The sequence below is a fragment of the Lepidochelys olivacea genome, assembly GCF_965140295.1.
Source record: "Lepidochelys olivacea isolate rLepOli2 genome assembly, chromosome: 2".
In the NCBI taxonomy this organism is placed as follows: Eukaryota; Metazoa; Chordata; order Testudines; family Cheloniidae; genus Lepidochelys; species Lepidochelys olivacea.
Window position 1 is genome coordinate 41,699,247 of NC_140412.1, and position 26,558 is coordinate 41,725,804.

General features: G+C 43.0%; 1 protein-coding gene across 1 annotated transcript in view; it reads right to left on the reverse strand.

The window, feature by feature from the left end:
* Positions 1–5,849: 5,849 nt before the first annotated feature.
* The window catches only part of LAPTM4B (lysosomal protein transmembrane 4 beta), a 125,970-nt gene continuing 105,261 nt past the window's right edge, over positions 5,850–26,558 (reverse strand). Inside the window, exon 7 of the mRNA XM_084620090.1 lies at positions 5,850–7,916. Within this exon, the coding sequence (XP_084476216.1) occupies positions 7,842–7,916 (75 nt within the window). The 3' untranslated portion in view covers positions 5,850–7,841. The remainder of the gene's footprint in view (positions 7,917–26,558) is intronic.

Consider the following 26,558-nt stretch of genomic DNA (forward strand, 5'->3'; position numbering starts at 1 on the left):
CCAAAATTGACATATAATGATGGATGAATTCAGATGTCATAAGCACAGCTCTTTGATCAGAGATCATATCTCAACTCAAAACATCCCATACTGCGATTCAATCCAATCATATGACCTCTGGGTGTGAAGCCTAACTCTCCCAAAGGCATTCTTCCCCTTCCCAAACACCAGCTCCTATAGCCCTTCCTCTGACAACCTGTGGAAGGAGATGGGTGAGCTGATCTGAGGTTAACCCTTTTTTTTTTTTTATTGGCAACCAGGTAGTGCCCCATGATCCAGTCATATGAGGGCTATGGATATGTATCAACACACAAAACTTTTGGTTATGTGAAATCCAAACACTTTTGAGCGGGGGGGGAGGGGGAGGTAATTTCCAGCTTGAGAAGGGATACCCACGCTAGCTTTGATTGAGCGACGGTATGAGCAGTAAGAGGGGTTAAGTGCCTAAGTATGAGCCCATCTGAGATGCTAGGTCCTTACTTGGGTGGCTAATTCCTTGTGCCGCTGCGCTTAATTCTTCTATTTTTAGCATGCTAGCTTGATCAAAGCTAACGCGGGTATGTCTTCTTAAGCTGGAAATTACACCTTCCAATTCCAGTATAGATGCATCCTTAGATTCTCATGGTTACAACCGTTTAGTGTCCATTTTAATGTTTTGCAGGACTACTTTGTTCCTGAACTGTTTGCACTGCTTATGGTGAAGAAGTTATCCCTTTTTCAGGCAAGCAGTTAGACAAAATTTGAAGTTCTTCAGGTTGTTTCGATTAGGAGAAGAAATTGAGGATGCAGTTAGGTATATTTGATGGAATCCTGTTTATTTACAAAGAACGTACCAAGTCCTGTTTCTCTGAAAACAGAAGGAATCAAACTACAAGAGATATCTTCTTTGTTTGAATGTTTCAAGCCTCTTTTAGCCAGCACTCAGCCCCAAAGTTCTCTCTCTCTCTGTTTTTCTCAGGCCCATGCTCCCAGTGCTTGTTCAGACTGTTTCCTTGACTTTTTGCTGCTTTTCTGGTCTCTCTCCTACTTCTTTCTCACTTACACGTACATACCCCCGTCCAAACAAACCTCTCCCACCAAGAAATACTCAGTGAACCCCCACCCACCTACACAGTTCTAATTTATTTTTGGTAGTGATATGTGGCTGTGTTTTGGGTGGAGTCTCCTATTGTTCCTTACATTTATCCTGAATGACAGGTGGCTGTTACACTCATCAGTTGATATATAAAATATATTTTAACACTTTGTATGTTCAAAGGCATGCTATAGATATTAATTTAGATGGCATTTACTACTGTCAATAGTAAAATTTGAATTACATGCTGAGGTGAAAACAATCAGGAGATAACCAGCAACTACAGTTTGTTGTATGTTTTGAAACACTAGCAAAAATTAGTATGAAAACTTTGAAACCAGACCACATCCTCAGATGACATTTTGGCTCAAGAACCTCGGATTAAACATCCATAGCTCATTTGATTTTTTTTAAATTGTAAATTGCAACTTATTTTTTAAAAACAACAAATTGCTACATCAGCTACTCTAACAATTTCACTGGAAGTGTTCAATGCCTCTTATTTAGTTGCTCTCTGTTTAGCAAAGGCAAAACACCCACACATAATAGCAGGAAATTTAAATTTATCTGTGCCACAGATAAAGTTAATATCTTCTTTAAACAAAGGAAATGAAAGCCATTCAATTTTCAAATGGTACCGTGGTGAGCAGAATTCACAAACTGGCAGAAGACAAATAAGAGTAACTAATTGTCCAGTTTTATCCCCCCATAGATTTCCCACTATAGCTACCACAGTTCAGTTCAGTGGGTAGTAGCCAAAGTGAGAGCCCCTAATGTAGATAAGGGCTGCCATCCACTGATACTTTAACCATGGTGCTGTCTAGTCCTGCTCTGAATGTGGTTAGATGACATGATGCTGAAGTACTGACAAATGCCTGGAGCTCTGGCTACAATAGCACTTGTACTATTGTTACCCCTGGGGAAGCTGAACCATAAACTCGCGGTAGTGACTTTGGAAGTTTTAAAGGGAAAATGGATGTAGAAATCTAGAAGCTTGCCCCGTCCCTTGAGTTTCTGGTTTTGGAGTGTAGTGGGAAGAAATCTCAGGGCAGGTCTACACTACTCCTTAAGTCTATCTAACTTGCGTCACTCAGGTGTGTGAAAAAGGCCCCCCAGAGCAACGCAAGTTACAGTGACCTAAGAGTTGTCCACACTGGCACTATGTCAGTGGGAGAGGCTCTCCTGCCAACATAGCTTCTGCCTCTTGCTGAAGTGGAATAATTATGCTGACGGAAGAGTGTCTTCACTGGACATGCTACAGCTGCACTGATGTGCTTCTAGAGTAGACCTGCCCTCAGAAAAGGCAGGTCTGGGGCCTTGATGCCTGCTGCAAGCAGGAGGTAGACTAACAGAAGTGGCTGGACTGATAGCAATACCTACCCTGGAAGCATAAGAAGAAGAAAACCACTTCTTAGATTTATTAGCAGGATAAAATGGATTTAGGTTTCCCCGTCCATGCTGGAACAGAATCTTATTCCTGGCTAAATTCTAAAAGTTTTGCTCAAGGGGCTTTGCTATAAAGAAGAGCCATGACAAACTTGATGGCAAATCCCCCCTTCGTCCAAAGCCAGGAAAGGAACCAAAGAACAAGTCTGGTGGCTGTGGTAGACTCTAAATAAATAAATAAAATGATTGCCTTTTCCTATTGGCTAATTAGATTTTTGTATTACATCAGCCAACACATTGTTCTTAAATATTTGGCACACCAGAGCAGTACCATACTTCTGTAACTAACTTTCTTCAAGGCACAGCTAATACTGGAAATCTAGTGGGACACAAAACAGCAATAAGATGGTAGCCTGACAAAACTTTGTTGCACCCTGACAGGCGCTTTTCTCTCTCTATTGCTATGGAAGCCAAATATCCAGAGTCTCAGACTGATATGACAGTGCCACAGAAAATGTGGCAAATATCCAGAGTCTCAGACTGATATGACAGTGCCACTCTGCATTGCTATAATCAGAGAGCTCAACGCAATGAGTATCTATAGGTCTTAAAGTTGTGTGTCTGCCAGTTCCCCTATTCCTGAACACTTAGAACCAAAGTGGTAGCTAGGAAACCTCTCAAATGGCTGCAAACGCTCCATGCTGCGATCTCTCTTTTCCGAGGGGCATCAGAGTAACTTTGCAGTGCCCACCCTCACTTGCTCATATACAACTCCTCCCATAGGCCAGTGAGGAGACTGACTCATATCTTTACCATGCTTACCCATCTCCCAGATGACAAACCAAAATCACTGTGCCCTAGTCTCATGCCTCTTAGGGTATGTTTACACTGCAAGTGGAGGTCCGATTGTAGCATGTATAGGCATACCCAAGATAGCTTTAATGTAACTAGCATGGGGAACAGTAGAGAAAATGTAACAGCACAGGCTTCAACAGGGGCTAGCCATGTGAGTAGAAGCCCACTGTGGACCCTGGGTACATCACACAGGTTGTTAGCCCAGGCCATGCCCTAGGTATATACTCAGGTTGTTAGCCCACACCATGCTGTTGTGCTAGTGATTGAAACAATGCCTTCCCATTCTACAGCTCCACCTTCATTTCCAGTACAGGACATACTCTTACATAACCCAGCCCTGGTTATGCTGTTTTGCTGTTTGAAAGGTCTGGATACAGTGAAGAAAAAAAAAAAATCTCCAACTGCTTTACATTGCACTTTGCTTGCTCATTTAAAATAAGCAGCTGTTCTAATTGTCCAGTATCAAATGTATGTTTGTAGAACAGTCTTTTGCTTTGAAGTAACTTTATATTCATTGGATGGGTGACAAAGTTCTTTGCTCCTGCTGCTTCAATATCCTATTCTGCAGGAGATAGATATGGGCTTGTAGGCAGAAGGTCAGAGATCTGGCTTCCACATTCAGCTGAGTTATTCATCTGAAAACTTGGCCAGGTTGCAGAACCACTGTAGGTCAAATCCCTGGATGCGGAGACATCTTTATAAATACCATTCTCTGTCCCTGAGAGAACATTAAGCCTGATTTATCAGAGCCGATCCTCCATTTACAGTTAGGGATGCTATTTTTGGTTTCTCCGAGCTGTGAGCTGAAACAGTGTTGCTGTAAGCTGAAACTTTAGGTGTAGAATCTTTGCAGGGAAAGCTATTACAGTATACACGATTGCAAATCCAGCCTCTAATAAAAATGTAAATATGATTTCAAATAGATCTCCTTAGAAATAGGGATACTATGCTCTGAGTCTTCCAGCAACCTTGACCACCAGGCTGGAGTTTAACCAACTCTTCTTTAGATATGGAGGGCAGAGGTCTGCTCGGTCTCAGGCAATCTGACAATAGGTGAGACCAAAGTGTCATCTACTTCAAGTTCTGGGATACAGCTGATAATTTGCTTAAGACTAGAAGATAGAACTTACATATGTTTGCTCTGGTCTGACTGTGGCACAGGAGAAAGGAAGCATGAAAATTAATTTCCTTTATTCTTATAACACTGATTCTTATGAATGTAAAAATATTAGTCTCTTTGTGCCATCCAATGAGATTAACGAACCTTCCCTCACCCGTTCTATCATCACCACTTCATCGCTTGTCTTCTGCTCCTACTCATAACCATTCCCCCACATCGTGCACTTAGAAAAGACCTTATTTTAACATTGGCAAAACACCTTAACAGTTCCTGGGCACTGCACCAGCCTGGCATTCTCTAGACAATAGATCTGTGGTTAGGAATATGTTCTAGAGGCATATATTAATTAGAGCATTTTGGTTATATTTACAAACCAGAGATTTTCCTAAAGGAATATCAGTTTGAACAGTGCATCACTCAAAACTGTGGTTGTTAATGACTGTTACAATATGTTAGAAGCACTGAGATGCATCAAAAGCACATGTACTTACCAGATCACCACCAAAGTTTTTCTGCTCACCCTCTACAGGGCAATATCTTTGTATGTGGGAGAATACTATTTTCTATAGTTCTTATGTAAATACAGCAGTAATAACAGAGCTGCAGTTGAGGAAGAGAAAATTGGGGGTTTAGATTCAGTAGCTGTTGAGTTTAAGAAGCCTGCAAAATTCTATGGTTGACATGAAAAGATTCATAAAGTTTCAGCCAAGTATATCTTTACACATCTGGTAAAACCAAGGGCCAGATCCTTAGCTGGTAGGTCTGGACCTGTATGTCTGACTTGAGTGCACCTTTTTAATATTTTTCATTCCAGTCTTTGATGATCTGGCAATTATTAATAATGATCCCACATAATATAGAATATAAAAAATAAAATGAGATGCAACCTGGAAAAATAATATGCTGATGTCTGCGGGGGAGCGGGAGGGGGAGAGGAGGAGGACAGGAACCAACAGAAACAAAATGTATACATGGATGAGAGATACCTGGGAGAAAAGTACTGCTAAGAAAAACCTACAGCAAACTAGATATGAATTTATACAATGTAATGGTAAAAAAACAAAACAAAAGCCACCACCTGGCTATGGAAGTATCATGGAACAGACCAGAGATGGCAGTCCTCCTTTATTTGGCACTTTGGAGACCAAACTCAGAAAACATTTCTGGATGCTAACAAAATAAGTCTGTTCCATCTCTAATTTCCATTGCTCTGTAAGAAATATTCTGAGCCTAATAACTATTCTTTTCTGCATTTGTACATGGCCAGAAGAAGGAAGATGTGGTTATTGACTGCATGAAACAGAAGTTGTAGTTTTTATTTATTTACACAGAAAACCTGTCACATTTGATTGACAATACTAGATTTGTGTGGATGTTATGTTAGTGAAGAGATGCAAAAGAAATTGCCATAGGCACAAGGAAACATCCCTTTTATTAGAGAGAGGCTAGCTAATATACATAGTAGATTCAATGAGAAGTATATACAATCGGCTTATTGTCAAACAGATGAATGATTAAAAATTCTTCAAAATCAGTCAAGAATTAAAAGAAAGTGAACAGCCAGGAGGATCAGAAGTCCAGGCAGCCCACCTCAAAAATAAATTCAGTTCTGGAATGTAAATGGTTATGAGGCCTACGCTGGAAAACACTAGAGTTACCCTGCAGAAAACAATGGGATTTTTCTATATATCAGTATGAGCAACTGGTCCAATCAAGGTATTGCCTGGTCTGATCTTAGAGTGATTGAACCATGAAACAAAACAACAAGGGCTAGACTGGAATCTGCTCTTGCACAAGTGTGTGGAAGGGTCATTTTAAAAAGCCTTTCCCTCATTTCATGGCCTGCACAAGGACAGATCACAATAGCGGTCTCTGAACAGGGACTGTTTGGTCATTGTTCAGAAAAAGGCAGGGAGGAGGCAGGACCATAGACCTGCCCACACTCTGCATGGGCCTGTAGAGTGGAGTCAGTGCACTGAAATCTACATTGTCCTAATGAACAGTGCAGTGTGAGCACTCCAGGTCAGCTTCAGAAGAGATCATGCTTCTTGAAGGACAATTTCTCCTGAGGCTCCCCCAGGGGTGGTGCAGCTCCACAAGGTCCCTTTGCATAAGGCTTTGCACCCCAACATGTGCTGACATCCAAAAAGCGACAGAGATGACACTTGAGAAGAGATGAGAGGTAGAAACATGTCCATTCATATAGTATAGATGATCTTTAACAATTTTTAAAAATAGAACTCTCAACAAAAAAGTTACATGTGCAAGAGGCATTTTTTGGAGAAAAGAGTACCTCACACAAACATACATAGCTGGATCCGCACAGATGGGGGAGTCCCACTAGAATGAATTCTAATGCAAACAGTTGTCATACAAAGGAGTCCCATATTCCCATATGATGCAGATGCTGCATCCTTTTGATACATATAGGTATTCATGAGAGATTTCTGAAAATGTTAGGAGAAATTACATGCATGTTTTTCCCATAGGCTGGGAGAATTTATCCCCATATTGGTATAACTTAATTCACAGTCCAAAACTTTGCTCTATTTACAGGCACACTCCCATAGAAACTTTCACACTTTGGATACCAAGGAGGCATCTTCAGTCACCAAGCCATGTGATTTTAAAAGCACAGGTATTTTTTGAGGTTGCTAAAAGGGGAGGGGCTGTATAGGCAAGAAGGGAGTATCAGCAGAATGGTGGCAGCAATGTTTACGTATTTATTTTGAAGTGAAAAGAAGAGTGGCTGTAGGGGACAGAGCAGGTATACGTTAGACCATGGACCTGACTTGCCACAGTTTTGGGAGCTAAGCAACCTTGCTTTCCCATGCTTATTCCCCCCCACTAAATGTTTGTGATTAACCTGGTTAGTGAGAACACTATACCGTACTCCTGTTCCTTTAGAGACCATTTGCTTCAGCACAATATTTTATTAGCTTTTTTGGAGTAAAGCGGAATGTCACTTTTTTGGGACTGACAAACTACATTTTGTCCTATACATTCTAAAGGTGGAAAATGGGCATTTCAGAAACTTGTTTCTACTGATCTGGAAGATTTGTAGATAAAAAAGGAAATGTACACCTGCTTTATACACAAAAGTTCTAAATTCTCTAGCATTGCATGTCAAAATGAGGTGAATAAAAGCTACTGAATGATTCTTGTCATCTTAACACTAACCCCCGCTCCCAAAAAAAGGTTCCTGAAACCAATTCAACACACTGTTTCAGTTGAAGCACATTATTAAAACTATCTACAGCATTTTGAACACAAAATCTACATTTCAAAATTTCAGCTAAACAGCAACACATAAATCTTAGAGTTACATCCTGGAAGTGAAATAAACTATTGCTCAAATGTTTGAGAAGTAAAGCTATTGTTCTTAGGTACACTTCACGTTCTTGCTTATGCTGACACATAAGGTGGTGGTGGGTCTTTACTAGCTGCATTTGCAGGATCTTCATAAGGTGGCAACAGCACCTGAGGAAAAGGGAAAAAAAATAATCATTTCTTTACGTCAGCTGGCTAAAATTATAAGACAGGAATTTAGGACCTTGTTCTGCAAAATAATTAAATGACTAAATTAAATAAAAACTGTCTCAAGATTAGCAGATAGCAAATAAAATGTTATTAGTGAAATACACAGGCCATTGCAATTTTATTCTGTGTTTCCATTATGAAGTGCACCTGAATTTCTTGTAATTTCTTACAATCTCTAATCACAACCCTAAACATGACAGCCCCAGAAGATGATTTTGACCATTAATTTACTGACTAAATTTGCACAGGATCCGTGACTGATTATATAGTAGCTGTACAGTAAAACTTCAAAGTGCTCTACTGCTATTGGAGATAGCCAGACTAGAGAGAAAATAATAATATTTAAATGAGAAATGTCTGCATATTTCCTAAAATATACCAGTATATGGATATTGTGTTTGGTCCATTTACAGAGTTATTGGATGTAGATTGAGACCATGGTGTAATTCCCAGATGTTGCCCACATGACCTCCCAGTCATGATCTGATCTTGAAATGTAAAGCTGAACAGCTAAATACACATAAGGGGACATCCTGACCGCACGGAAGTCAATGAGAATTTTGCCATCGGCTTCAACGGGGCCAGAATTTCACCCTTATTCCTAAGGAAGTCAATAACTTGCTTTCCTAAAGAGAAACAAGTGTTCTTTTCCATTTAGGACCTGATCGAAAGCACACTGAAATCAATGGGTCTCTTCACTGACTTCAATAAACTTTGAACCAGACCTTCACAGAACAATTCCAAGAATGATTCATGATGTAATCAGGGTCTAAATGAATGCTTCCCCGACAGATAGCTGGGAGGGGAAGAGACTACGGGTGTGTTTATGTAAATACAGGTTGCTCCTGCTCTGTTTACATATTCATCATTTATAGCTGTGTCAAAGGATAAACTTTGGCTAGTGCTGGGTACTAATGACCTTAGTACTGAATGCAGGGATAGTGAAATATGGTTACCAATGTTGTAATTATTATAGCAATACAGGAGAGTAGGACTGTGCTTACCCTGTCCCAAATGAGGGGGGGGTGCACCCTCAGTTGAAAGAATGTCATTAACCAGGGGTTTGAATGTCAGAGCCCTGTGAAAGTAAGGGGGGGAACAGGAGTTCTAGTCAGGAGGCTACATGCCCCCCCTCCCCACCTCTCTAGACTGGCTTAAACTGTTCTTCCCCACTGTTTGAAGAACAGGGCTAAATAGGCTTCATTAGGAGCCTCTTGTTACTTTAATTGCTTGATCAGAGCTGAAACCAGTTGTAGTAGGACTGTGTTTCTGCCTTGCCTAAGAGCTACAATCACTGAGAGCTGAAATCACTTGAGATGAGGCAGTGTTTCTGCCCAGCCTGCAAAAGGGCAGAAAATCACTGAGAGACTGATGTGCAGAGGTCACAGAAGAGAAGCAGAAGTGACTGACAGCCAGCAGGGCGGCGCCAGAGAGGCGCGATGAAAGCAGTGAGCAGGTGGCTGGTGAGGGGCCAGCAGAGTGAATAAGATACCTCTTTACTCTCCACCCAGGGTGGGTGGTGAACTCTGCAGATGCACCTCTGAACTCTGGGTCTGCACCAACCGAGGACAACAACAGAGAAGGATCAGGCATGTGAAAGGGACTTTTGGGTTGCTGGACTTAAGAACCTGAGGAGAAAAGGGCATTGACCATTCTACTTCGGAGGTGGGTCTTTTACCCATAGTTTATGTTTATGAACCCTGTTTGCAGTGTTTTCCCAAATTAACTCCAAGTTAGTTCCCTCCTTTCATTAAAAGTTTCTTTTCTACACTCAGACTCTATGCTTGCGAGTGGGGAAATATTGCCTCTCAGAGGTGCCCGGGGGTGGTGTGTAATTTTCCCAGGTTACTGGGTGGGGGCTCGAGCCGGTTCTGTGTTGTATCGATGGAAAGGAACCCCTAGATATTGAACATGGCCCTGGTTGCTGCTGGCTCCACCTGGCAGAAGGGTTACAATATTATACATATGCGAGCTTACACACTTCTATATCTGTGTGTGCTTCTATGCACATTTGCTGAATTAGAAAACAGACACAGTAGGATTTTCAGTCCTGCATCTAAAAGAGACTCAGAGTGCTTTAAAATTCTAACACATTTGACAAGGACATGACTCCAGGGTTATTAACGCCATGGGTCTGTGCTTGTGAGTGCAATATCCCATATACTGTTCCAAACAAGCACAAGTTCTCAAAAGCTTTGCATTAATCAAAAAAGCATTTAATAGTTTATGTCTGCTTTAAAATGTACAGCTAAATATAATGGAATACATGTGTACTGAAATGATATACAACAAATAGGACATTAGATAAATGTTATGATAAAGTCAGATTTATGTCTTAGTATAATATAACCACTAAACCACAAACCATAATTCACTCAAAACCTGGTGGTCTCTTCAGACCTCTCAACAAAGTTTTAATAGCAGATTCTATAGGGAGGTCTCCTATTTCTAAAGATGTCATTATTTCCCCAATTATACTACAGAACATTTACTAGTATATTACAAATTATTATTAGTCGTAATTAAAAGTAATTAAAACTAAACTACAACTGAAACCAGAAGTGAACCCAGGACATTTTTATGATGTATGAGCCTTTCTTTTGTATTGTGTTTGTTCTCATACTGGCTAAGTCTCAAAATGCTGTCATTTGCAATGGGGCTCTCAATCACAAGGGCGAAAGATATAGTGATGCAATGTCCTGCATGGAATCAAATAAGCAGAAAGGAAGAAAGGCCTCCCAGTTATGCTGTTGCCCAAGCCCTATGCTCTTATGCAATTCAACCCTGTGGACCCCTGTCTTATGCAGGAACTGAGAAATCCCCGAAGATTTTAGGAGGCCTTCCCTGCCCTAGGAGGTCACCCACAATGATCCTATTTGGAGGAGTCCTCAACTAGCCTCTAGTGCTGCTGACTAGATCCTTTTAAGGTTTGCAGGGTGTGTAGGTTTGGGAGCCCCCAAAGAGTCTCCTAAGGTTCCACGAGTGGGGAGGCTATAGTCTTAAGGCTCCTCTGGAACTTAACTGCATGCAGAAAGTTATGCATGTAAAGTCACCATAAATGATCTAACTAATCATTGCTAATATGTATGGGCCTAACCTTGATGCTCCTGAAATCTTTCACAGGTTTTTTTACTAAGTTATACAGAGAACCCCAAAGCCCTAGTGCGATTGTTGGGGATTTTAAAAAGGTGCTCGATCCCTTTGTGGACAAATCTCAGCCCCAGGGTCATAAGTCAACCAAAAGTAGAACGGCTTTGGAGTTGCAAATTAAAGATCTGGGATTATGTGAAACCTAGCGTTTTATACTTCCAGCGGGTAGGCACTATTCATACTTCTTTCCACAAAATGGGTCCTATTCCCAAATAGATTTCTTTTTTTGATCTCCAAAAACTTGGTAAATTCTGTACTTGACTCCTCAATTAATACAATTGCATTCTCTGATCATGCCCCATGATTCTTCAAACAGCAAGAGACGGGTGAGAAACAGCCAGGTAGATGTAGATTTAATTCTTCACTTTTATTAGATCTTCATTTCAAAACTTTTTTTGAAAAATAAATTTGACATGTTCCTGGAGACAAATTAACTGCAACATCTTCTAGCAGGCCATTGTGGGAGACACTCAAAATCTATTTGAGGGGTGCAATTAGAAGTTTCATGTTTGCCAAGAAAAGGGAATGTGAAGAAAATATGACAGCCCTTGAGAAAAAAGTAAAAAGCTTTATTTGTATTGTGCAACAGCCCCATCTCCACATTTGCTGCGATCCCTAATTAATTTGAGATATATACTCAATAAGCTGCACTGGGGGCACAGGCTGAATTTGCCCTATTTTGATTCAGGCAGGATTTCTGAATTGGGTGAAAAAGCTGACAAGTTGCTGGGATAGCACCTAAGACAAAAGACCTCTGCATAAAAAGAGTTGTGGCCATCTGTGATAAACATGGTAAATTATGTATATCACCTAAAGATATTAATAAAGAGTTCTTTAATTTATATAAAAGATCTGTACCAATAGGACCAGGGCCAGCCCATGACATTTTGGTACCTGAGGCGGGGAGCTCAAATGATGCCCCCATGCCCCCTTGCTTGAACCAAAACTTTGAAAGGTCTCAATTCTGCCTTCTTCCTGTTCTACTCCTCTCATGGTACTGCTCTGCTACCTACCCCAATAAAGGAGAACTAACAACTTAAAATGCCTGTTCACAAATTTTAAGTAACACTTAACTTTCAAATGCCTGAACAGCAAATGTAACTTTTCTTGTCTGCATAGTAAACACTGGCATTTTTATCTGTTTGAATAATCAAAGTGGTGCTTTCCGTGCCTTCTTGGTTACAAAGATTTGAACTGCTTCCTGAAGGTCCACAGTCTGGGCCAGCTCATGCTCTATTGAGATGGTTGCAAGGCCGACCAGCCTCTCCTGTGTCATTGTGGAGCGTAGATGTGTTTTTATTAACTTCATCTTGGAGTAGCTGCATTCTCCACTGGCAATTGTTACAGGAAGTGTTAGAAGTATGCGGAGAGCAACAAAAGCATTTGGAAAGAGGGTGGTCATGTTATTTGTGCACATATATTCCAGAAGAGCCTTTGGAGTTGATCCTGCTGAAATGTATCTGAGAAGGCTTTCAGTTCATTACATAAATCACTCGCATCAATATCGCGCATGTCATCATGTGTCAATACTGTCTCTAGTGCCCTGCATTGTCTCTAGTTTAGGTCTTCTTTGGATATCGTGAGAAGTTTTGGAATATCATACAACATACCAAATATACTGCTGTGTTCCTTGAGCTGCATGAAACGTTCAACTGACTGCATTGCACAATCTAGCACCTGGTTAAAGAATTCAATTTTGAATTGTTGTTTGGGGTCTCTTATGGGATTATCCGTGCCTCGTAATCAAACTGTCATCTACTTCTTCGGTGACTCTTTTAGTCTTGAATGGGTGGGAAAATAGCTTCAGTGTGAAGTTCTTCTGCCAACTTCTGTGCACTCTTCGGAACGTTTTGAAATCCCTCATCTGATAGGTAAGACTTTGCTTTGTCCAGTTGTTCTATTGCTCCAGATATATCAAGGTCAACACCTTGGAGTCTCTTGCTTACAACATTTATTTCAAACAGTATGTCATGCCACAACACTAAGCCACACAGAAATTTGAAGTTATGTATGTTTCTGGTTATTCCATTTCCCTCTGCCACTGTTCTCCCATGAACAGTTCCTGTCATAGCATTATCCTCCACAATGTCAAATGCCAAAATACTTGAAAAAAATCTCCAATGGCATGAAGGACAGAGGCTATAACAGGGACCTTCAGCACTGCTGTGTGAAAATTAAAGTAGCTCAGGCAAGCCTACCAAAAAACCGGAGAGGCAAACGGCCGCTCCAGTTCAGAGCCCCAGACATGCCGCTTCTATGATCAGCTGCATGCCATTCTAGGGGGTGCAGCCACCACTACCCCAACCCTGTGCTTTGACTCCGTCCAAGGAGTGGGAGGCAACACGGAAGCGGGTTTTGGGGGCGAGGAAGATGATGATGAGGAGGTTGTAGATAGCTCACAGCAAGGAAGCTGAGAAACTAGTTTCCCCAACAGCCAGGATCTGTTTATCACCCTGAACTTGGAGCCAGTACCCCCCAAACTCACCCAAGGCGGGCTCCTGGACCCTGAAGGCAACAAAGCATTGCAGTGTATGGTCCCGGTGTTTGCTAGCATTCAAACAACATCCATTCTTTATCTCTCTGTGTTACCCTCAGGAGAGTGATATCATTCAGGGTCACCTGATTGAAATAGGGGAATTTTATTAAGGGGACATTCAGAGGTGGCCATTCCTGCTGGACTGTTTGCCTGTGGCTGAAAAGAAATCCTCCCCACTGTTAGCTATGCGGAGGGGGGGAGAGGTGAAGCCATCATCCCAGAGAATTGTGTGTGTGTGTGGGGGGAGGGGTTAGTTGAGTTTCTGCTGCACGTTAACTCGGAAACCACAGCCCCTCCTTTTAAATTGCCAACCAATTTTAAATGGCCAACCCAATGGGTGCTTGGTATGGGTAATGAGGGCGCTGCTGTTTGAAACCATTCCCACATGTTATGAAAGTTAAAGAAGCCAAAAGACTGTGGCTTACCATGGCTGCCTGCAAGCCGAATTCTGTTGTCTGGCTCTACGTGAGTGATCTCTCACACGAAACCAGCATACCCTCAATAAGAGGCAAAATGCGACCTTGTAATGAAAGCACGTCCTATGTAATGTTAACAGCAAGGTTTACTGTGAAAGAGTGTTCTATAAAATGTTTCTCCTTCCCAGAGGCTAGCGAAGATTAGAAGGCAAAAAAAACACACTCGCAATGAAATGTTCTCTGACTTCATGCTGTCCTCCCACACTGACAGAGCACAGCAAAATACGTGGAGGCAGACAATCTCAGATTGCAGGAAAGCACAATATGAAAGTGAGGAGAGGTGGGGGGCTGAAGATGGTAGGTGGCGTCAGCTTGATGAAAGAAGGCAGGAGTCAATGCTGAGGCTGCTGGAGGATCAAACTCTCATGCTCTGGCGTATGGTTGAGCTACAGGAAGGGCAGCAGGACCACAGACCACCACTATAGCCCCTGTGTAACCAACCACCCTCCTCCCAAAGTTCCATAGCCTCCTCACCCAGATGCCCAAGAACGTGGTGGGGGGGCCTCTGGCCATTCAGCCACTTCACCCCAGAGGATTGCCCAAGCAACAGAAGGCTGGCATTCAATAAGTTTTAAAGTGCTGTATGGCCTTGTCCTTCCCCTTCCACCACCCCTCCCGGGCTACCTTGGCAGTTATCCCTTTATTTGTGTGATGAATAAATAAAGAATGCATGAATGTGAAGAAACAATGACTTTATTGCCTCTGCAAGTGGTGATCGAATGGGGGAAGGGAAGGGTGCCTAGCTTACAGGAAAGTAGAGTGAACCCGGGAGCGGGGTTGTTCCATCAAGGAGAAAAACAACTTTCACACTGTAGCCTGGCCAGTCATGACACTGGTTTTCAAACCTTCTCTGATGCGCAGCGCGCCCTCCTGTACTCTTCTAACCGCTCTGGTGCCTGGCTGCGCGTAATCAGTGACCAGGTGATTTGCCTCAACCTCCCACCCCACCATACACATCTCCCCCTTACTCTCACAGATATTGTGGAGTGCACAGCAAGCACTAACAACAATTGGAATATTGGTTTTGCTGAGGTCTAAACGACTCAGTAAACTGCACCAGCGCGCTTTTAAATGCCCAAATGCACATTCTACCACCATTCTGCACTTGCTCAGCCTATAGCTGAACAGCTCCTGACCACTGTCCAGGCTGCCTGTGTATGGCTTCATGAGCCATGGCATTAAGGGGTAGGCTGGGTCCCCAAGGATAACTATAGGCATTTCAACATCCCCAATGGTTATTTTCTGGTCTGGAAAGTAAGACCTTTCCTGCAGCTCTTGAAATAGACCAGAGTTCCTGATGACGCGAGCGTCATGAACCTTTCCCGGCCATCCCTCGTTGATGTTGGTGAAACGTCCGTTGTGATCCACCAGTGCTTTCAGCACCATTGAAAAGTACCCCTTGCGGTTTAGGTACTCGCTGCCTTCGTGCTCCGGTGCCAAGATAGAGATATGGGTTCTGTCTATAGCCCCAACACAGTTAGGGAATCCCATTGCAGCAAAGCCATCCACTATGACCTTCACATATCCCAGAGTCACTACCCTTGATAGTAGCAGCTCAGTGATTGCACTGGCTACTTGGATCACAGCAGCCCCCACAGTAAGTTTGCGCACTCCAAATTGATTCCTGACTGACCAGTAGCTGTCTGGTGTTGCAAGCTTCCATAGGGCTATCACCACTCGCTTCTCAACTGTGAGGGCTGCTCTTATCTTGGTATTCTTGCAGTTCAGGGCAGGGGAAAGCAAGTCACAAAGTTCCATGAAAGTGCCCTTATGCATGCGAAAGTTTCGCAAGCACTGGGAATTGTCCCAGACCTGCAACGCTATGCAGTCCCACCAGTCTGTGCTTGTTTCCCCGGCCCAGAATCGGCATTCCACGCCATGAACCTGCCCAATTGACACCATGATGTGCACGTTGCAGGGGCCCGTACTTTGTGAGAAGTCTATGTCCTTGTCCTCATCACTCTCATCATTGCGCTGCAGTTGCCTCCTTGCCTGGTTTTGCTTTTGTTGCAGGTTATGGTTCTGCATATCCTGCTGGATAATGCGTGCGGTGTTTATAGTGCTCATAATTGCCGCGGTGATCTGAGCAGGCTCCATGTTCCCAGTGCTATGGCATCTGCACTGAAAAAAGGTGCAAAACGATTGTCTGCCGTTGCTCTGATGGAGGGAGCAGCGACTGACAACATGGCTTACAGGGTTGGCTTACAGGGAATTAAAATCAACGAAGGGGGTGGCTTTGCATCAAGAAAAAACAGAATGGCCCCCTCAAGGAGAGAACTCAAAACCCTGGGTTTAGCAGGCCATTGATTTCATGGGAGGACGGGGGGAGAAAATGAATACAAAACAAATCTGGTCCATTTCTTGTTTTGATCCACTTTATCTTTATACATCTTAGGCTGGCAGCAGACGGTGCAGTACGACTGCTGGCCATCGTCGTCTCCTGGCTGCTCACAAGAAGATGGTGCAGTACGACTGCCAGCAGGACTGAATCTCCATGAGATGAAACTTAAAAAGGGAAATAACCTGGCTGAGTCACTCCCATGTCTGCCCAGGCACGCCTGACCGACCTCACTGAGGTTGGCTAAAAGAGCACGCAGGAGTACGACGATGATGGCTACCAGTCAAAGTACTATCTGCTGCCAAAAGGCAATGAGCTGCTGCTGTGTAGCAATGCAGTACCGCGTCTGCCAGCACCCAGGAGACATATGGTGACAGTGAACTGAGCAGGCTCCATGCTTGCCATGGCATGGCATCTGCACGGGTAACCCAGGAAAAAAGGCGTGAAACAATTGTCTGCCGTTGCTTTCACGGAGGGAGCGAAGGAAGGGGGGGGCCTGATATATATCCAGAACCACCTGCAACAATGTTTTTGCCCCATCAGGCATTGGGATTTCAACCCAGAATTAAAATGGGTGGTGGAGACTGCGGGAACTGTGGGATAGCTACCCACAGTGCAACGCTCCGGAAGTCGACGGTTGCCTCGGTACTGTGGACACACGCCCCCGACTAAATGCACTTAGAGCATTTATGTGGGGACACACACAATCGACTGTATAAAAAAAGCTCTCTTAATTCTATAAATTCAACCTAATTTCGTAGTGCAGACATACCCTTAATAACAGTTATTTCTAAACCAGGAAGAAATGCCACACTGTGGTCCAATTCCAGGCCAATTACACTTATTAACAGTGAAGTCAAAATACTAGCAAAAATTCTGGCAATGAAATTGGAGAATGTTTTGGGTTCTATCATACACTCAAACCACATTGGGTTTGTCAGAGGCCGTCATGGCTCTGATAACCTTTGACAACTTACCGATATTACAGCAGTGAAATATAATGACCCTGAGGCACAGAAAATATTAGCCTTAGATGCAGGAAAGGCTTTTGATAGAGTGGGTTGGAGATATACATTTTATATCCTACACAAATCTGGATTTGTACCCTTATTTAGTTCCTGGATCTAACTATTACATTCTCACCCAATCTCTTCAATCACAGCCACCAATGTGACCTCAAATATGTTCAGCTTCTTCGGGGGTACTCGGGAAAGGAGCTCGCTGTCTCCATTACTTTTTGGTTTGGCTCATGAGCTCTGGCAATAGCTAAAAGGGGTCATTCAGGTATCCGAGACATACAGCTTGGTTCCATGGAGTACAAATTACTGTTGTATGCAGACGATGCCCTTTTGTTCAAAGCAAGCACTGCCCACCTAGCGAGGATTACGCTAGCCAGCCACGCATGCAACTGTACTGTCACCCCCAACATGGACGTGTTGCGGCTACCCCCAAACCAGAAATCACAGCAGCAGACTGTAGTAGGTAGTTAGATGGTCGCCTGACACCTAGACTGAGGACAGAAGTGCAATTCAGCAGCTACTATTGCGACCCACTCTTTAGGATCCCCTCTTCTCACCCTGCATGGGGAAAGGGCTAGAAAAGGTGCCCCTAAACCTAGGCTGCCTCATACACTCCTCGCTGGATTACCGTGTCCACTGGGATCACTCTGCCTGCGGTTGAAGCTACACAAAGAGAGTGAATTTTGCTACATGGAATGTTCGCACCCTGATGGATAACATAGATAATATATGGCCGCAAAGAAAAACTGCTATCATCACCACAGAACTTGAGATATAACATCGACGTTGCTTCCCTCAGTGAGACAAGGTGCCCAGATGAAGGTCAACTGAGAAAAGAAGGTGGAGACATCTTTTTCTGGAAAGGAAAATCTGCAGAGGACAGGCGCATTCATTGTGTCGGTTTTGCAAACAGGAATAGGTTTGTCAGTCAGCTTACAGAATTTCCTGTCGGAATCAATGAACATCTTATGACTCTTCGTCTTGAGCTCAGCAACAACCAGTCTGCTGCTGTCAGTGCATATGCCCAATCCTTGATTCTACCGAGGATATCAAGGAACAATTCTATATAGATCTTGACAGAGTCTTGATCAACATTCCCAACGAGGACAAGATAATTCTCCTCGGAGATTTTAACGCTAGCGTCGGGCGGGAGTCAGATCTCTGGAACGACACTATCTGAAAAGGAGTAGGAAAGGCTAACTCCAACAGCATCCTCCTCCTGAGCAAATGCGTAGGACATGGCCTGGTCATCACAAACACCCTCTTTAGACAAAGTGAGAAGTATAAGACCACCTGGAGACATCCTCGCTCCAGGCCTTGACACCTTCTTGACTACGTTATTGTTAGAGCTCGAGATCAGAAAGATGTCCGCATCACGAGGGCCACGCATGGAACTGATGACTGTTGGACGGACCATTGCCTTGTTAGATCAATCATGAATTTGCAGATCACCTCAAGGCACTGCAAGAAGGCAAAATCAGTACAAAAGAAATTCAGTGTCAAGTCCCTTGAAGATATAGTGACTTGGGAGAAACTTCAGCAGCGTCTCCAAGAGAAGTTTGCTGCTATGCCTACAGCTGGTGATAATGAAAATCTCTGGAAGGGATTAAAGACTGCCATTCTCTTGGCATGTGCCGAGTCCACCGGCTATGTCACCCACCATCACCAAGACTGGTTTGATGAGAATTATGCAGAGATTCAGGGCCTGCTTGCCCAGAAAAGGAAAGCTCATTGCATGTGGCAAAACGACATATCACACCAGCAGAAAAAAAGTCTTACAAGCAACTCAAGGCTGAAGCCCAAAGAAAAATCTGTGACATCAAAAATAAGTGATGATGAAAAAAGGCCAAGGAGATTGAGCTTTATGCTGATAAACATGACATGAGGAGTTTCTTTCAGGCAATAAGGGCCATTTATGGCCCATGCTCCCATGGACCCACACCATTCTGAGCCCAAGACGGGTCAACATATTTTAAGGACAGTGAAACCATCAAAGCCAGATGGAAGGAGCATTTTGAGTTACTCCTGAACCGTGAGTCAACCATCTCTGATGCCACTATCAAATCTATACCTCAATGACATGAAAGAGAATCTCTTGCTGACCTCCATACCCTCGAAAAAGTAACATGAGCCATTATGCAAACTAAGAACAAGGCAGCAGGGCCAGATGGCATACTAGCTGAAGTCTACAAGTTTGGAGGTGAAGAACTGGTAGGAAAGCTCCACAAACTTTTCTTCATATCTGGTATAATGAGAAGATTCCAGAAGACTTGAGAAACGCTAACACTGTTACAATCATTAAGAAAGGAGATAAGCTGGAGCATGAAAACTATCAAAGCATTGCCTTTTTATCTACAGCAGGGAAAATTCTTGCCTGTATCCTCTTAAACCGATTACCTTCCCCTTGTTGAATAAATATTGCCAGAATCTCAGTGCGGTTTTATACCATCCTGAGGGTATAATATAGAATGGATGGGTGGCTCTTTAATCTTCAGTGTCTCCACTTGAAGTCCCAAGTTTTCATGGCATACATTACTGATCTTCAGTATGCTGATGATTGTGTCATCCTAGCGCACACTAAGAATGACCTTCAGTCCATACTGGATTTTCTTGCACAAGCTTACCAAAACCTAGGATGCTCACTCAATATTGAGAAGACTAAAGTGCTCTATCAACCTGTCTCAGGCCTTGCACATGACCCACCACAAATCACCATCAAGGGTCAAACTTTTGAGACAGTTGAGCACTTTTGTCACCTCGGTAGCCCACTTTCTCACAATGCAAAAACTGAAAGTGAGATCCAGCACAGAATCTAGTGTGCAAGTGCTTCCTTTGGGAAATTGTTCTGACGCATTTTCACAGACCTTGACCTACGGCAGGACACCAAGATCCAGGTCTATAAGACAATTGTTGTTCCTATACTCCTCTATGGATGTGAAACCTGAATAACCTATCGACAGCACCTCAAGAGATTGGAGAGGTATCACCAACGATGTCTCCAGAAGGTTGTTCGTGTCAGGTGGCAAGACTGCCGGTGTTAGTGTGGCATCCTCGCTGAAGCCAATGTCACCAGCATTGAAGCAATGATTCTCATGCACCAACTTCGCTGGGCTGGACATTGTGTGCGGATGCCAGTCTCTCGCCTCCCAGAACAAGCCCTCTACTCTTAGCTCACCGATGGTCAGAGATTCCGTGGTGGTCAGAGGAAATGCTACAAAGACACACTGAAAGCGTATCATAAGAAAACTGATGTGGAGATCACAAGCTGGAAAGAGCAATCTACCAACCAACCCCAATGGCGCCCCATCCTCCATCAGGCAGTGGCCTGCTTCAAGGAGAAGCGCCTTGCTCTCGAAGCTGGAGAGAGAGAGAGAGAGAGAGAGAGAGAGGAGGAAGGAAAAAGAAAACTTTCTCTCAGCAGGCCACTGGCCTGCCACAAAATGTCTGTACCTACTGCAGGCGGATTTGTGGTTCCAGCATTGGACTCCTGAGTCATCTCAGGACCCATATGTAAATCCATGGTAGAGATCATCCTTGAATTGAGGGATTGCCAATCAGCCAGTCAATGCCCATGACTACCATTGAAAAATTTCTAGCTCCTATAGCCCCGGGACAGTTTGGGCTCTCAGACCAACAAAATTACTATTATGTTTTTATCATGTCACAGATCTCAAATCGTTTCTAGCATGCACCTTTATCCCTGCAACTGTGGAAACTGAATGGGTATTAATGCATCCAATTCTCCCTGTGGGTCTGATCAGTTACTCTTTTTGTCCAATGGAGAAAAATACGGGGCCTACAGTGGTGGCTGTGCAAAGGTTCTGGGCTACCCCAGCTAACAGGGAACAATTTTATCCTCACCACCATGCAAAAGCACCTATCTGGGATAACCCAGACTTGCAAATTGGTGAAAACCCTATAATTTAGAAGAACTGGAGAAGAAATGGCTGAGCAACGGCATCATATGGATTTCCCAATAGTGAAGGATGAGGGCTTTGTCTCTTTTCTAACATTAAATCAACTATATGACCTAACACCCTCAGCGGAGTGGCAGAACTTACAACTGAAACCTGTGCTAAAATATAAATTTGGTCCAGAGACCCCAAAGCTATCTGGAACCTTGGAAATGCTTCATAAACTCCCCAGGCACATGTCCACTATGTATGCCTAATAAAGAGGAACTCCATTGGTCCGGAGTTCTTTGTGAAAATATGAGGAGGAGAGTTAATATAGCACTTAAAAGAACCCCAATGGCACAGCATATTATGGAATGATAAAAATGCTTCTGTGGATCTCAGGCTATGCCTTAAACAGCAAAAGTCTATTCAAAATGTATTGGACGCCACAAAGGTTGTGCAAGACAGGGGCCTTTTCCTCTGATATTTGTTGGCGCTGTAATAAAGAAAAAGGAACCGATACATCTGCTGTAGGGTCTGTCCGATAGCCAGGCAACTATGGAAAGAGGTGGACACAAGAGTGAAATACAGTAACTCCTCACTTAATGTCCTCCCGCTTAACGCTGTTTCGAAGTTACGTCTCTGCTCCATTAGGCAACATGCTCGTTTAAAATTGTGCAATGCTCCCTTATAAGGTTGTTTGGCTGCCTGCTCTGTCCACTGCTTGTAAGATTCTGTGGAAGAGCAACGACTTTACAAGGGAGCATTGCACAAGTTCCTCTTCTCCGCCTCCTCCCCTGCCCTCCCAGCACTTCCCCCACCACCAAACAGCTGTTTGGCAGCACTCAGGACTTTCTGGGAGGCAGGGGGAGGAGCAGGGAAGGGTCACGTCTCCATTCCTCCCCCTCCCTCCCAGAAAGTCCTACATGGCGCCAAACAGCTGTTTGGCGGTAGGGAAGTGCTGGGAGGGAGGGAGAGGAGCGGGGGACATGGCGTGCTCCGGAGAAGAGGTGGAGTGCGGGTGGGAAAAGAATCATAGAATCATAGAATATCAGGGTTGGAAGGGACCTCAGGAGGTCATCTAGTGCAACCCCCTGCTCAAAGCAGGACCAATCCCCAACTAAATCATCCCAGCCAGGGCTTTGTCAAGCCTGACCTTAAAAATACCTAAGGAAGGAGATTCCACCACCTCCCTAGGTAACGCATTCCAGTGTTTCACCACCCTCCTAGTGAAAAAGTTTTTCCTAATATCCAACCTAAACCTCCCCCACTGCAACTTGAGACCATTACCACTTGTTCTGTCATCTGCTACCACTGAGAACAGTCTAGATCCATCCTCTTTGGAACCCCATTTCAGGTAGTTGAAAGCAGCTATCAAATCCCCCCTCATCCAGAGGTGGGCCTGGAGTGGAGAGGGGACGGGAAGAGGCGGGCCTGGAGCATCCCCCGGCAAAGTCGGCGCCTGTTCTTCTGGGGGTGGGGGGAAGCTGCCACTGCACAAGGTGCTTCCTAGCATCCTTGCCTGCAGCGGGCTGTGCCTGTCTGGGGTAAGCCAGGGGCACCTCCCAACCACAGTACAGTACAGTACTGTACAGTATATAATGCCTTTTGTCAGCCCCCAAATTTTTTCCTTGGAACCTAAACCCCCCACATTTACATTAAATCTTACGGGAAAATTGGATTTGTTTAACATCCTTTCACTTAAAGTTGCATTTTTCAGGAACATAACTACAATGTTAAGTGAGGAGTTACTGTAGTATTTGGCTTCAGCAATTAAATCTCATCTGAAAATTATATCCTAGATTACGTACCTAATATGCTGGGTTTAACGCCACCACAAAGACTTTGGTTCTTGAGGGCCGCAATGATTAACAGTGCATGATTTTACAAAAATGAAGGAGTAGGCATACGCCCAGAATAGAGCACTGGTATTCGGGTCCATCTGAGTTAGCACCGAAAGAAAGAATAGCTTATCAATGTAGAGAGAAATTACATGAATTTGAAGAAATGTAGATGCTGTTTCTTGGATAAAGAACAGTGAGATAGTTCAAATAATGCCAGAATTGCATTCTGCCTGACCTTTCTGCTTTTTCCCTATCCCCTCCTTCCTTTTTTTGCCTATTTGTGTATATCTTTTTTATTATTAACCCCACCCTAACATGTTACATCTGTGTGATACTGTCCGATTTAGTATGGTCTGTTCTTGTAGCTTTGACAAGCTGTATTGTATTGGATAGGCTATGTATTAGATTGCAATTGTATTGGATAGGCTATGATGTGTGGTATCTGATATATACAATCTGTAAGTTAAGCTTCATGTATTTTTTATTGTTTATGAAAATTAATACAAAATGAATCACAAAAAGTTATGCATGTTCATGGACTAGAGTTAATTTATTATCAGAAGTTATTTATCTAAACTGTAACTGGTGAGTTGTATCAATGATGAGTTTACAAGGTTATTCCCTTCATAGATAGATTATTCAGAAACTCTGATCTTGCATACCGCTGATGTGAACAAGGTAGGAAGCTTTACAAATTTAGTAGGTCTAGAATGAGGAGGATGTAAAATTATGAGTGTCCAACTGGTAAACAGACAAGGAAAATATAGACAGGACTGTCACAGTTTCAAGGTAACTGCACCTGTATTCCTCACCCCTCGATCCCCTGAGGGAACCCACTTAAGTTTTCTGGCTTCCAGCTGTCACCTCTTTTGGGTAAAGACCTGAATCTCTTTCCGTTTTGACTGGGAGTTTTAAGGCTGCACAGCTCCCTGCCTTACACGGATATCTCCAACAAGCCAATCTACCTAAAGGCCAGGATGTGTGCTTTGTTCTCTCTCCAAGGGCTCTGACCAGCATACTGCCACCAGCTCCAAGTTTCCACACAGCTCTTTCTAAGCAAGCACATTTATTCTTAAGGTAAATGTATTATATTTTTTCTTGAATGCCAACACTTAATAAATTTAAACATGGGCTAAACATACCAGGAGTAAGCCATCAATCTCATGGGGCCTTAGTAGACCTAAGTATTTCCAGCCCTTCCCCAGGGATTGGGACCCCCATTGGACAGAATGTCCTGTCCATTTTGCTGGATCAGAAAGGCGGCCACAAGTCAGTTCAAGCTCACCCTTTTAAACCAAAAGCCCTTTCTTTGTTTCTTAGTCTCTGGAAAACCCAGCCTGAGCCAGTATATGCACACTTCTCCAGGGGGTGGAACTTCTCTGGACTTGTTTAGTCTCAGTGAATGGACTTAATCACCCCCTCCCCCCAACTGCTTTTTAGTTCCTGTACGAGTTGTGGCAACTCTTCCCCATGGGGCAGAAAAGTCAGACAAACCATTCATAACCATAATTCAATATTACAATATCACAAGGATGTTAAGTATCAGAGGATGTTATGCATTAATGACAAATAAGAATGAGGATGATGGACAACACCTGGAGGAAAGCAATAAAAGCCAGAATAGCTGGGTCACTTGGGGTTTAAGGATAACTTCATTACATTTCCTCATGTACAGTAATACACAAAAAATTCTTTATATTACTTTAACTGTTTTGCTACCAGTCACTTCAGCAGGTTATGGTGCTGTTTGAAACAAAATATCAATAAACTCCACTTAAAGTTCGGAGTATCCATCATCAACTACTCTAATGTTACAAACCTAACAATTTTGTAGCTTTGCAATAAATAAAATAAACTCAAAAAAACCACACCCCAACCAATGAAAATTGTCCAAATAGGGTAATTATAAATTAAGGTTAGAATTCATCATTCTCTCCACAAAGCCTACTTAACATTTTAAGGCACAATGATAATAATAAATAATGCTAACAATAATAATTTAATAATTATAGACTTATGATGGAGACAGAAATTCAACCTAAACTATGGGGAGGCTTTCACCGCCCATAATAATTGAGGAAAAGCTGAAAGATTAAGTCTATTTCAGTCAAAGGGGACAATAGTGCAGTATTTAACTATTTATAGAATAAATTACAAGATCTCAAAAAAAAGAGGGGGTCAGATTCTGGTCGTTAGAATTAAAACCAATGAATTTACACCAGTGTAGCTGAGAGCTGAATCTAGCCCATAAATATTGGTTTCTTACTTTTGTGTTAACCTTAAATTCTGATCCATTTTAATGGAAACTGATAAATGCCTTGGACACAAAACTGTACTGTTACTCAAGAAATTCCTTATGACCCCTAGAGGCTGTTATATAAGAAGCTGGATTTACTTCACTCATCAATGAATTCAGCTACTGGAGAAACAGATGGAATCTCACCACTCACAGCTGGTCTACACTGAAAGTTAAGTTGGCTTAACTATATCACTCAGGATTGTGAAAAAGCTGGCCTCCATCCCTGTGTAGACACAGTCAGGTGAATTAAAGATTTCTTCTGGTAACCTATCCATCACCTCTCAGAGAGGTAGATTTATTACAACCACAGAAGAACCCCTTTCATTGCTGTAGTAAGTGTCTACACTACAGCTATACACAGTAGCATGTCTAGTGTAGACATATCCTTAGTATTACACCATTTGAGCATCTAATAGAATAGATATTTCCTACCGGGGACCATGAAGGACAGAAGAAATATGTGCACAGTTTAGTGTGATTCTGAGACTGTAAGATCCTTGGGGCAGGGACCAACTTTTCCTTCTGTTTGTACAGTGCCTAGCACAATGGGGTCCTAGCCATGACTAGGCTTCTTAGGCACTATGGTAACATAAATAAATGAATAAACACACACACACCACCTTCAATCATGCACACAGAATAAACATTTAGACCACTGATTTACTCTGTGCCCTCCTTGGGCAAGTAATTTACTTGCTCTTTGTTTACCTGTGAAGTAAATAGAATGCCTACTTATCTCTCAGGGAAGAACTGGATCTGAATTCATGTTTGTAAAGTGCTTTGACATCCTTATATGAAAGATAAGTGTAAATGCAAAGTAGAATCCCATTTTAATGAATCCTGCCTCTCCCTGTTGGTGGACCAATACATGAGTTTAGAAGATTAGAGTTCTGAAGGTTCCAACCTGCGGAGTTCTTAATATCCACAGGAATGAAGCTCCTCACTTCCTGAAAAAATGCCTAAAGGAGCTCCACATGGATTTAGCTTTAGCCTGTGGAGCTCTTAACATCTGCATGGTTGACAC